The sequence below is a fragment of the Budorcas taxicolor genome, chromosome 19, assembly GCF_023091745.1.
Source record: "Budorcas taxicolor isolate Tak-1 chromosome 19, Takin1.1, whole genome shotgun sequence".
NCBI lineage: Eukaryota > Metazoa > Chordata > Mammalia > Artiodactyla > Bovidae > Budorcas > Budorcas taxicolor.
Genome location: NC_068928.1, coordinates 43,462,434 through 43,473,587, shown reverse-complemented (window position 1 = coordinate 43,473,587; position 11,154 = coordinate 43,462,434). Strand labels below are relative to the sequence as shown.

Sequence of the window (11,154 nt, the reverse complement as noted above, 5' to 3'; positions counted from 1 at the left end):
CTGTAGTGGCTGGGAGTGGAGATGGGACCCCAGCTGGGGCTGTGGAGGGAGAGTCATTTGTGGGGTGAGATGGGTGTGTGTGCTGGGGGAAGGGGTCACTTCCAACACCCCCAGTGCCTGGGCAGGAGCAGTGGGAGTGTGGAGGCTGCCCTTTCTCTCTGCTGCCCCCTTCCCCTTTCTGAATTCACACTCAGGAGATAAGTCACCAAGCATGGTGTCCTGGGGACAAGGTCATGAGAGGGATGCCCTCCTGAGGTGGCTCTGGGAGAGGAGCCTCAAGCTGGCTCTGCCATCGCTGGAGGAGAGGCCCCTGGTCAGACACCACCTGCCCTGGGGTCCCTGGGGCTCTAGCACCTTCCCTTCCCTGCACTTCCCTCTAGTCTCCTAGAAGGTAGGGTGGAAAGGGGAGAGGGAAGCAGGCTGAGGGCCTGGTCAGGTCACAGGCCGTGTAGACTCCAATGCTCTAAGCCTTTGGCCTGGCCACTTCCCCTGCTGTAGATCCTTTTCCCTCTCCTCAGTCTGGGGATGAGCTTCAGGGTAGTGGCTACCTCCTCCCAGAAGCCTGCCCTGATTGCTTGGGGGTGGAGTTGGATCTCTCTGGTTTCCTCTTCCTACAACAGTCTACCCTCTGAGCCTCACTTTCCCTCACAATTCCTCCTGTCTTCTCTCCTCTCCTCTAACCATTCTAACCAGCTGATCAAGTCCCAGGCCCAACCCCAGGAGAGGTAGGATGGGATCATGCAATGGCTGCTACAAGCTCTGGTTCATTTTGTGGCTGGAGGTGTGGGAGGATGTGACCCTGTGTCTGTGTCCATGGTCTCCCATCTGTTGGTCTGCTGGGAGAGCTGTGGTCAGTTTGAAGCTAATAGAAGAGACCCCTGGTATAAATTATACGGCCACAGACAATTTCTGCCCAGCTTGACATGTCTGGTTCACCATAGGTGACAAGGGTTTGCTTCAAGTCCACTGGAGGAAGTGTTGAGAGATGATTACTCCACTGCTGATCAGACTCAACCAATGTTGGAGCTGGAGGGAACCTTAGATGTAACATTAATGATGCCAATATCAATAGTTACTTAAAAAAAAAAAGGCACTTACTGAGAATTCGCTTGTGGTGCAGTGGTTAGGACTCAGCACTTCACTGCAGGGGCTTGGGTTTGATCCTTGGTCAGGAAACTAAAATTCTGCAAGCTGCGTAACACAGCCAAAAAAAGCACTTACTTATGTGTTAGACAATAAGCTAATTGTTTTACATCCATCATATGGCCACGGTATTGATCTGGCTTTTAAACTTGAGATGTAATTAAAAATTCCTTAAGAAAGGAATTTATTTCTCTCTTACATAAAATGCCAGTTTCATCTGGGGCATTGGCAGCTCTGCTCGATGGGGTTGTTAACAGCCCAGCTGCCTATCCTGTGGTTTTCCCAAGCCCTCATCTAAATGACTGAAGATAACCCATCTGGCTCATAGCTGCATCCCTGTTCTAGACACTAGGAAGGGAGGGAAGGAGAAAGGGTAGTTGTGCTGGTTATTGCCCTGTACAGCAAGTTATCCTAAAAGCAGCTCTATCTTACACCATGAGTCTTTCAAGGGCAGGAACCCCACAGTTGCTGCAGAAGCCTCAGAGACAAAAGATCTGGATTTGAGTCCCATGTCTATCATTCACTGGCTGTGTGACCGGCCTAGTCATTTCATGTCACTGCATTTATTTCTTCACTGATGAAACAGGGATCCTCAGACCTTAAATAATATTGGATTGGCCAAAAAGTTCATTTGGGTTTTCCCATAAGTTTATGGAAAAATTCTAACACACCTTTTGGCCAATTCAATAATATTAGTTCACCATTTTAAGGCTCAGAGAGATGTAAGCTGCCAAAAGTCACGCAGCTAATGAATGTCAGAGCTAGTGCGTAGAAGAGCTGAGTCTACAGGTCCGCTTGACACAGCCTGGCACATGCTTGTGAATGTCCCCCTTCTTTTCCTTTCTTCTCCTACTCACTCCGAAAAGTGAAAGTGTTAATCCCTTAGTCGTGTCCGACTCTTTGTGACCCCATGGATTGTAGCCTGCCAGACTCCTCTGTCCATGGGATTCTCCAGGCAAGAATACTGGAGTGGATTGCCATTTCCTTCTCCAAGAATACTGGAGTGGATTACCATGCCCTCCTCCGGGGGATTTCCCCAACCCAGGGATGGAACCCAGGTCTCCTGCATTGCAGTTGGATTCTTTACCATCTGAGCTATCAGGGAAACCCAAGAATACTGGAATGGGTAGTCTATCTCTTCTCCAGGGGAACTTTCTGACACAGGAATTGAACTGGTGTCTCCTGCATTGCAGGCAGATTCTTTTTTTTTTTTTCCTTTTAAATTAATTTATTTTAATTGGAGACTAATTACTTTATAATATTGCGGTGGCTTCTGCCACACATTGACATGAATCAGCCACAGGTGTATATGTATCCCCCATCCCGAACCCCCTGCCACCTCCCTCCTCATCCCATTCCTCTGGGTTGTCCCAGAGCACCAGCTTTGAGTTCCCTGCTTCATGCATGGAACTTGCACTGGTCATCTATTCTACATATGGTAATATACATCTTTCAATGGTATTCTCTCAAATCATCCCACCCTTGCCTTCTCCAACAGAGTTCAAAAGTCTATTCCTTACATCTGTGTCTCTCTTGCAGTCTTGCTTATAGGGTCGCCATTACCATCTTTATAAATTCCATATATATGCGTTAATATACTGTATTAGTGTTTCTCTTTCTGACTTACTTCACTTTGTATAATAGGCTTCAGTTTCACCCACCTCATTAGAACTGACTCAAATGCTTTCTTTTTTATTGCTGAGTAATATTCCATTGTGTATATGTACCACAACTTCTTTATCCACTCTTCTGCCAGTGTACACCTAGGTTGCTTCCATGTCCTAGCTATTGTAACCAGTGCTGCAATGAACATTGGGGTAAATGTGTCTCTTTCAATTTTGGTTTCCTTGGTGTGTATGCCCAGCAGTGGGATTACTAGGTTGTATGACAGTTCTGTTTCCAGTTTTTTAAGGAATCTCCATTTTGTTCTCCAGAGTGGTAGGTATCAACAGTGTAAGAGGGTTCTCTTTTCTCCACACCCTCTCCAGCATTTATTGTTTGTAGACTTTTTGATGGCAGCCATTCTAACTGGCGTGAGATGGTACCTCATTGTGGTTTTGATTTGCATTTCTCTGATAATGAGTGATATTGAGCATCTTTTCATGTGTTTGTTAGTGCAGGCAGATTCTTTACCTGCTGAACTACCAGGGAAGAACTCACTCCTAACCCATCTCAAAACGGCTCTGACACTGTTTCCTTCCAACCACCCCAAGGGAAAAACTCCCCTCCTTCCACACCCAGCCCATATGTGACCCAAAGCCCTTACCTGACCCACACCCAGTTTTTCTTTCCTCCCCCTTCAACTATTCCTCTCCTGCGATAATTTATTATATGGATTGGTTTAGCCTGTCTCTTAGAAAGAAAAAAGCCTTCCTCCTCAGGAAAAAATTGAGCTGACAATGATAGGATTTGCTTTTGCAGGCACTGTGGGCAGGGAGGACTACTCAGCCCTCCTGAGCCTTTAGGGGACCCTGGAGGCAGATGGACTCCTCATGGTGGACAGAAGTGGGGGCAGAGCCCAGGTTGCAAATTAATGACCTGAGCCCCTAGTTGGGCCTGAGCGGGTGGGACAAGGACCCCAGGGGTGTGTGTGTGTGTCTGTGTGTGTGTGTGTGTGTGTGTGTGAGAGAGAGAGAGAGAGAGAGAGAGAGAGAGAGAGAGAGAGAGAGATAAACCTCAACCCAAGGGTTTCCCTAGGGAATGGGGGACCCCCCTGAGTTCCTGGTATCTGGGGCTGGCCACCATTTCCTTTCCCTGCCTCCTTGCTGCTGCCAACCCAGTGTGAGAATAAGACAGTGGCCTAAGAGTTGGCCCAGGCTGCTTTGGAGGAATTTTCGGAGGGGGTATGTAAAGCTAATCGCATTCCTGCCTTTGCAGTCCTGTATGTAAGGACCACCTTCGCCCTGTGGCCTCAGGTGTTTCTGGGGTCTTCCTCTCCTGGTCTTACTGCAGCCTTCACTCCATCCTAACACTGCCCAGTGGCCACCGTCCCTGTCCCAGAGAGCGTGGGGTTGGGCAGGGGAGGCGGACCGCTTTCACTTAGTCTGTCTGCAGGTACGTCCTTGGTGCTTCTCGAAGCAGAGCTCCATGGCAAGCCCTGGGAACAGATGAAGGTGAGTGAGAAGGATCACCCAGTCTGGATGTGATCATACGTTTGAGAAAACGCATCCACTGCCCACTCCTCCTCAGTTGTCACAGCATCGTTGAGAGGGTCCAGAAGAAGAATCTCTTGTTCACAACGGAGAAAAATGAAAGCTGTAGGTTCTGCTGACATTGTAGAGTAACTGTCGTTTTTGTAGGCACTGACAAAGCTGTTTACCTCTGTGACAGGACGCAACTATAGATGGCCTCAGCTTTGAGCCAATCGCCAGATCTACCATCTGTCCACAGGGGCTGGGACCTGCCCTGGGTAATGGCCATAACCGGTCCCACAGCAGCTGAAGTCCTGCGGGAGCCCGGGCCCTTTGTACTATGGTTGGAGCCTGGCGCCCCCTGGTGGCAGCCTGCAGCCCCTGCCGGCCTCACTAGAGGCCCGCCTATTGGGGTGTATATGCTAAGTCGCTTGAGTTATGTCCAACTCTCCGCGATCCTATGGACTGTAACCCGCCAGGATCCTCTGTCTGTGGGATTCTCCACGCAAGAATACTGGAGTGAGTATCTATGCTCTCCTCCAGGGACTCTCCATGACCCAGCGATCGAAGCCATATCTCTTATGTCTGCTGCACTGGCAGGTGCGTTCTTTACCACAGGTGCCACCTGGGCAGCTCCAGCCATTAGGAGACCAGCCACTAATTCACCAGCCTCATTTTATCAAGTTGGACCCCGAGGCCCAGAGAAGGGCCAGCAGGGCTTTTGGAGACAGAACGATCTCTATTCTGCTTTGTGGAATTGGGTGGAGCGTTATTGTTCTTGTTGCCAGAAATCAGAATTGAGAGGAGGAAGGCAGAACTCTGGCAATTCCTGAGCCTTCCTTTATCCTCATTACCATGAGGAAAATCAAAGCTTGGATCTGTGCAGCATCACCTCCAGTCCTCATCCCCACCCCACCCTTGCCCATGGTCCTCTCCCAACACACTCTTTTGGTGTTGTGATCTGAAATGGCAGAACCTCAGGGGTGAGAAGTCCCTTGCCCACTACTAGGGCTTCACTGAGTCATTCAGACACAGTCAGTTATGCTCCTACCCCTGAGCTGGGGAGGGAGCCAGGGGTGGGGGAAGGGACACTGAGCAGGGAAGACTCAGAGGCTCCTGGGACCAGGGCAGGGGCGGGGCGGGGGGAGGTGGTGGTGGTTTGCTGGCACTGGTGGGGTTGGAAATCTAAGTCAGAACTTGAGTATTAGACAGCTGTGTGACCTTGGGCTAGTATCTTTGCCTCTCTGAGCCTCATGTTTCTTAGTCAAAAAGTGGGAAATTATAGCAATACTTTAACAGCCATACTCAGAAAAAAAAAAAAAAAGAGCACAGATTTTGGAATTAGACTTTGTTTCAAACCCTGGATCTCCACCGACTAGTTACGTGGCTTGAGGCTAGTTACTTAATGTCTCTGAGACTCAGTTTCTGAATCTGTAAAACGGATTGTTGTAGGAACTCACTGAGGTGATTGAGCTGGGAGCACTTTAGAAAATTCAAGGCTGTACAAGTGATTCTGGTTTTTATCTTTATCTTGGAATGGAGGCACTGGGAAATGGCTACCAGATACTGGCCTCCCTACCCAGGAATAAGAACAGGCACACCAGTTCTCATTGTGCATCTATCTGCTATCCGGGGAGAGGTTTCTCCCTACCTGGGTCCCCACTCCTTTCCGCATTTCCCGGTTCCCTGAGGCATCTCTCCCGTTCCATCTTGTTCTAATCACAGATGCGCAGGAATTCCTGAGTCTCCAGCCTTCATCCCTGGAGTCTCAGAGCCACAGCCTCAATCTTCTGCCCAGAGGGAATCTGCTTGAGTATTTGGGTTAACCCTGGGGAGGCAGGCAGGGCTGTTCTGAGTTCTGCAATCAGAACCTTTCAGTTATCCTGCATTCCCAGGACCCCATCCTTCTTGAACTAAGCCTGCTCTGGCGCCCGAAGGCAGACGGGGGCCTGCAGGAGACTGATCGTGGCCCACTTTAACCCATTATGCTGCCAGTGTGACACCCACAACACTGCCCTGTCCCCCTCCTGTCCCTGGTCCTGGTGCTGGCGTTGCAGGCACCAGGGAGATGGTGGGAGGAGGGGGTGAGGGCTGGGAAGGGAGAGAGGCTGACAGGAGGCGGGGACTCGGGGGGCTGAGGACTATAAAAGGGCCGTGGTCAAGGACGGAGTGGGGTCCATCCAGCCTGAGGCAGGCACTGATTTTGTCCAGCGCCCACTCGCTCAGGACTCAGGGTAAGTGGGCTCAGCCTGTTCCTAGCTCTGGGGCCGGGGGGCTCAGAGGGGCCAAGGGTGGGTTGTGTGGAAGGATATGGTGCTTTGCAGGGCTGGGGGCCTCCAGAGGCCTGAGGTCCTGCTTGGGTCTAGCTCTACACTTGGACAAATCCATTACTTTGGGAGAGCAGCCTGCTGGCTAGAAGCCTGCAGGTGTGCGCCGGGCAGGGGGTGGTGGCTGTGAACACAAGTCCGTGTGTGTGGCCATCCCTCCTGGTGACACGGGCTGTGGTGTCCTCTCCAGGACCTGCATCTGCGTGTCTACCCCTGGCAGAGTGGCTGAGGGAAAGTGGGGTGGAAGGCTGTGGATTTCTGCCCCTTGGTTCACAAGTTCCTTCTGTGTGCCCCCACCCTGTAGGGGAGCTGGAGCACCCCTACTTCCCACAGCCCCTTCCCTCCAACTGTCACCCGTAGCTGCCTCTTCAGAGCCATCAGGCCCTGGGTGTCTGGAGTCCTGGGTCTCCTACCCAAGTCCCAACCCCCCACTTCTCTGCTACACTTTTCTGCTTTGCCGAGGCCCTAGCTGAGCTCCAGCTGCTGTTCTGCTCTGAAGAGGGGGCTGGTGAGCTCTCCAGGGCAGATCCACGAGGTGGGGTGACGAGCTCCCAGTAGCCCTCTGCTCTGCCCCTTGGTCTCCAGGCTTGGAGACACGGGCGATGGGCTACGGGGAGCGGGGCGGGGTGGGCGCGATGCTGCCTCTGTCTCCCTGGCCCTGGCTCCTCAGATGGCTGCCGCGCACCGCTGCCTCTTCCTGCTCCTTCTGTCCACGTGCGTGGCTCTGTTGCTGCAGCCACCCCTGGGGGCCCTGGGAGCCTCGCTGGAGCCAGAGGATCCGGGGGACAATGCCACGCCAGAGCAAATGGCCCAGTATGCGGCTGAGCTCCGCAGATACATCAACATGCTGACCAGGCCCAGGTGAGTGTGAGACGGGGAGAAAGGCCCCAGCCAAGACCCCAGGCCCAGCCACTTCCATGTTCTTCGGGAGCAGAGCATTTCTACAGTCCGGCCCAGGCCCCTGTGCCCTGGGCAGGATGGTGCCCAGGGGTAGGCATGAGGCAGGTGAACTGGTACCTGGCCATAGGGATGGCCCCAGCTGTCTCTCCCCTCCCAGGTATGGGAAAAGAGACAAAGAAGGCACGCTGGACTTCTTGGAGTGTGGGTCTCCCCACTCAGCGGTCCCCAGGTGGGTTTTGTTCTTTGTCCTGTGTGCCCAGATGCATGGGGCAGGAAATGGGGGTGTGTAGAATGGGGGAGAACAGGTGCCTGAGGTCTCCAGAGGGCACAAGGACTACTCACTCACACTGCCATGTTTTGCCCTCTTCTTGCAGGGAGATCAGTACAATGGACTCATAATGCCACCTCCTGCTCCTCTGACTCCAGGGTGAGGCTGGCCCAGCTCTCCCACCTGCACCCTTGGCTCTGGCTGTGGCTTGCTCCCTGCTTCCATATTGGCTAAATAAAGCAAATCAAAGTTCTTAGCCTCACTGTCTCTGTGTCTCTGTGGACCCCTGGTTGGGGCAGGAGCAGGCCAAATGCACAGGAAGAAAGGGGCAGGCAGAGAGAAGGGAACTGAGGGTGTTATGATGGATCCAGAATGTCTGGAGGGTCATCAGAGCCATTTAATTCATCCTGTCCACTTCACAGAGGGGCAAGTTGTGGCCCAGGGGGAGACAGGGACTCCCCCAAGGTCATTCAGAAAGTCAGTGACACTTCAGTCGTCCCATTTCACACCTGTAGACCCTCCCAATCATTGGCTTGATGGCAGCCCTGCCCCCAAATGGATCCCCACCAATGTGTTCTTATAGCCTAGGCAGTAGGTGAAGCACTAGTTTGTCCTAGAGAGAGTCCAGCCCAGAGGAACAGCTGGGGTTAAGACAGTCACGGTTTACATCGGGGCCATTGGAGTTGCCCTCCTTGGGGCGGTGAGAGGTGGGTCACTGTGCATGATGGGCTGAAGTGTGGCCCCTCACAGGCACAGCACACAGCAGAAGCATGGCCGGAAGAGGGGGACAGAGATGGGGAGGGGTCTGGAGATAGTGTCATGTGAAATTGTTGGGAAAATGAGCGTCTGTGTGCCAGGGGCATTTAACCCTCTCAACAACTCTGTGAGGGGGGAGATACTGTAATCCTCACTCTGCAAAGGAGGAAACCGAGGCTCAGAGAGGTCCAGCATTTTGTCCAAAGTCGGGCAGCAGATGGTAATCCAATACAGGGACACAGCATCAGTTTTAGAGTCAGATGAACCTGGGTTTGAATCCCGGATTGGCCATATTCCCTCTGTGTGCTTTTGGGCAGATCCATAACCTCTCTGAGTCTCAGGTTCCTCATCTGTAAAATGGAAAGAATGATAGGGTTGTAGTGAGCAGGACATGAAATGACGCACGTGAAGTTTTTAGCATGGCCCTTAACCCAGGAAAGCGCTCAGCAGACCAGAGCTTCTGAGGGGCAGACTTGCAGCCAAGCAGCTGTTTCCATGAAGTGTGGCGGAAAGACATGAGCAGAGGGATGACTGGTCTTCAAACAAACACAGCTTCAGCTTACGGAGGGTTAGAGTTACCTCCACGTGCCTCCAGAAAAGGGCTCTGGAAGGCAGACATTCCTTGACTGTAAGGAAGCATCACTGAAGAACCAGAAAGCTGGGAAGAACTTGTTCTGAGAGGCAGTGAACTCCTGGGCAAGCCAAGTAGCAGAAGGGAGGCTGCAGGAGGAAGCTGACCTTACAGGGAGGAGGTTGGATTAGCTGAGTGATGGCCACCTCCAGGAGACCAATCTGTGGTCTGCACGCTCCAGTTCAGGGAGGGAGAGAAGCCGGACTCTGCCTGGGGAGGCATGGGCTGCGGAGGGGTCTTAGTGGCCTTTGCCAGCCCTCCTCTTCTCGGGCATCTTGAATAAGGCAGGTGGGATGTGTGTCTATGTGTGACTGAGAGGGAGTGACCTCATCTCTCTCCTCTTTTCCTGGCCTAGGAGCACCTGTGGATAAGGGACTGTCATGGTGGGGCTGGGAGCAAGAAGTGAGAGAATGCAAATCTTTTTGGTTCCTGGAATGCCTCTTTCTGCTTCTCTCACAAGCTCTGCCTGAAGGGATGAAGCCTGTGGGTTTGGGGAATGAGGGGATCCACTTTCCTGGGCTCAGCACCTCATACTGAATGCATGGCAATGACACCAGAGTCGTGGTTCCCCTCAAGTTCTGGCTGTGCTAACAACTCAAAAGTGGACCTAGGCCCTAAAAGTCAAAGGGCTAGCAAGGATGCCACACTGGGCAAGCGCACGGCTCAGGCAAGGGGGCGTCTGGGAGGAATGCTGGTTTCAGCAGAAGAACAGTTTGGATGATGGAGCCGGAAGTCCCAGAATTTTCTCTGGCAGCTAAGGGGATGGGTTCTGAGTGGGGAGAGGTGTAGATACTTCCCAGAGGCAGGAATTGGGACTCTACTCAGAACATCCCTGTGTGAGAGTTGGATGAGGATGGGGCCTCTGCCCCTGCCCAGGCCTCTCTGATGGTCCCCAGCCCCCAGAGGAGACAGCTTCTTAGGGACAGGCCTAGGTAAGCTCCTGCCTTCCCTTTGCTCTGCTCACAGCCAGAGGGGCCAAGATGATCCCCGAAGCCAAGGCAGGACTTATGCTCTGCACACTGTGGGGGGTGGGGTGGGTGGGTGCTGTTTGTTTGCAGGCTGGCATCACGGCTGCCCTGCTCTGTGTAGAAATTTGAGGGGGGGCGGGTGTTAAATCTGGCTGGAGCCCTTCCTCTGAGGTGGCTGGGATCCACTTCCCTCACCTATGCTCTCCCTCTTGGTTGCTGTTCAGTTGCTCAGTTGAGTCCAATTCTTTGCGACCCCATGGACTGCAGCACTGCCAGGCTTCCCTGTCCTTCACTATCTCCTGGAGTTTGCTCAAACTCATGTCCATTGAATCGGTGATGCCATCCAAACATCTCATCCTCTGTTTCCTACTCCTCCTGCCCGCGATCTTTCCCAGCCACAGATACCCTATGTCCAAAGGCAAAGAAGAAGCCGCAGCAAGACGGAAGGAGCAGCGCAATCCCGTCCAAAATCAAACCCTCTTGGCTAGGGCCTCCACAGCCGCCTCCCCAACCCCCAAGTAGTGTAAGTGCCTGGGGTTGCGGGAAGGTGGATGGGTTGCAGGAAGGAGGCAGGGAAGACCCCTAAACCCAGGTCTTTCCTTCCTACGGTAGGAGCTCCAGGAACCCCGCTTTCCCCTCCAAGGACAGGTCCCTTCCCGCCCAGGGCTCACAGAAGTCAAGGAAGCAACAGAGATTCCGTTTCTCTTTATTGTTCTCACTGAGGGCGGGCTGGGCAGGAGTTAGGGCCCCTCTCATAGTATAAAGAGGGTCGATGGGCGGGGAGACTTGAGTTAAACTTCGGAAGTCAAAGCCCAGCCTGGAGAAGGAAGTCCCCGGGAATCCCCTGGGTCCCCCCAGCCCTCCTTTCGCTCTCGCCCAATCTGCCCCTACTTCCGAGGACCCCGACTGGGGCCAGCCGGGCCCAGGCTCTCCTACCTGGGGCCCTGGGAGGAGGCTGGTGGTTGGGGTTTCGGGGTGTTCCGCGGCTAGGGGTTCGTGGTTTTCCGTCCGCGGAGTTTCGTCGCGTTCG

The 11,154-nt window shown here is 53.1% G+C and overlaps 1 protein-coding gene across 1 annotated transcript; it reads left to right on the top strand.

Annotated features, from left to right (window-relative positions):
• Nucleotides 1–7,271: 7,271 nt before the first annotated feature.
• On the top strand, nt 7,272–7,900 carry PPY (pancreatic polypeptide). The gene is made up of 3 exons (XM_052658493.1): nt 7,272–7,462; nt 7,659–7,730; nt 7,876–7,900. The coding sequence occupies exons 1-3, from the start codon at nt 7,272–7,274 to the stop codon at nt 7,898–7,900; spliced, it is 288 nt and encodes a 95-aa protein (XP_052514453.1).
• Nucleotides 7,901–11,154: the final 3,254 nt, after the last annotated feature.

Excerpts from the sequence above, each read along its gene's own strand:
- PPY (XM_052658493.1), top strand. The coding sequence starts at position 7,272 with ATGGCTGCCGCGCACCGCTGCCTCTTCCTGCTCCTTCTGTCCACGTGC. Across the intron at positions 7,463-7,658 it reads AACATGCTGACCAGGCCCAG|GTATGGGAAAAGAGACAAAG; the intron begins GTGAGTGTGAGA and ends CTCCCCTCCCAG. Across the intron at positions 7,731-7,875 it reads CCCCACTCAGCGGTCCCCAG|GGAGATCAGTACAATGGACT; the intron begins GTGGGTTTTGTT and ends CTCTTCTTGCAG.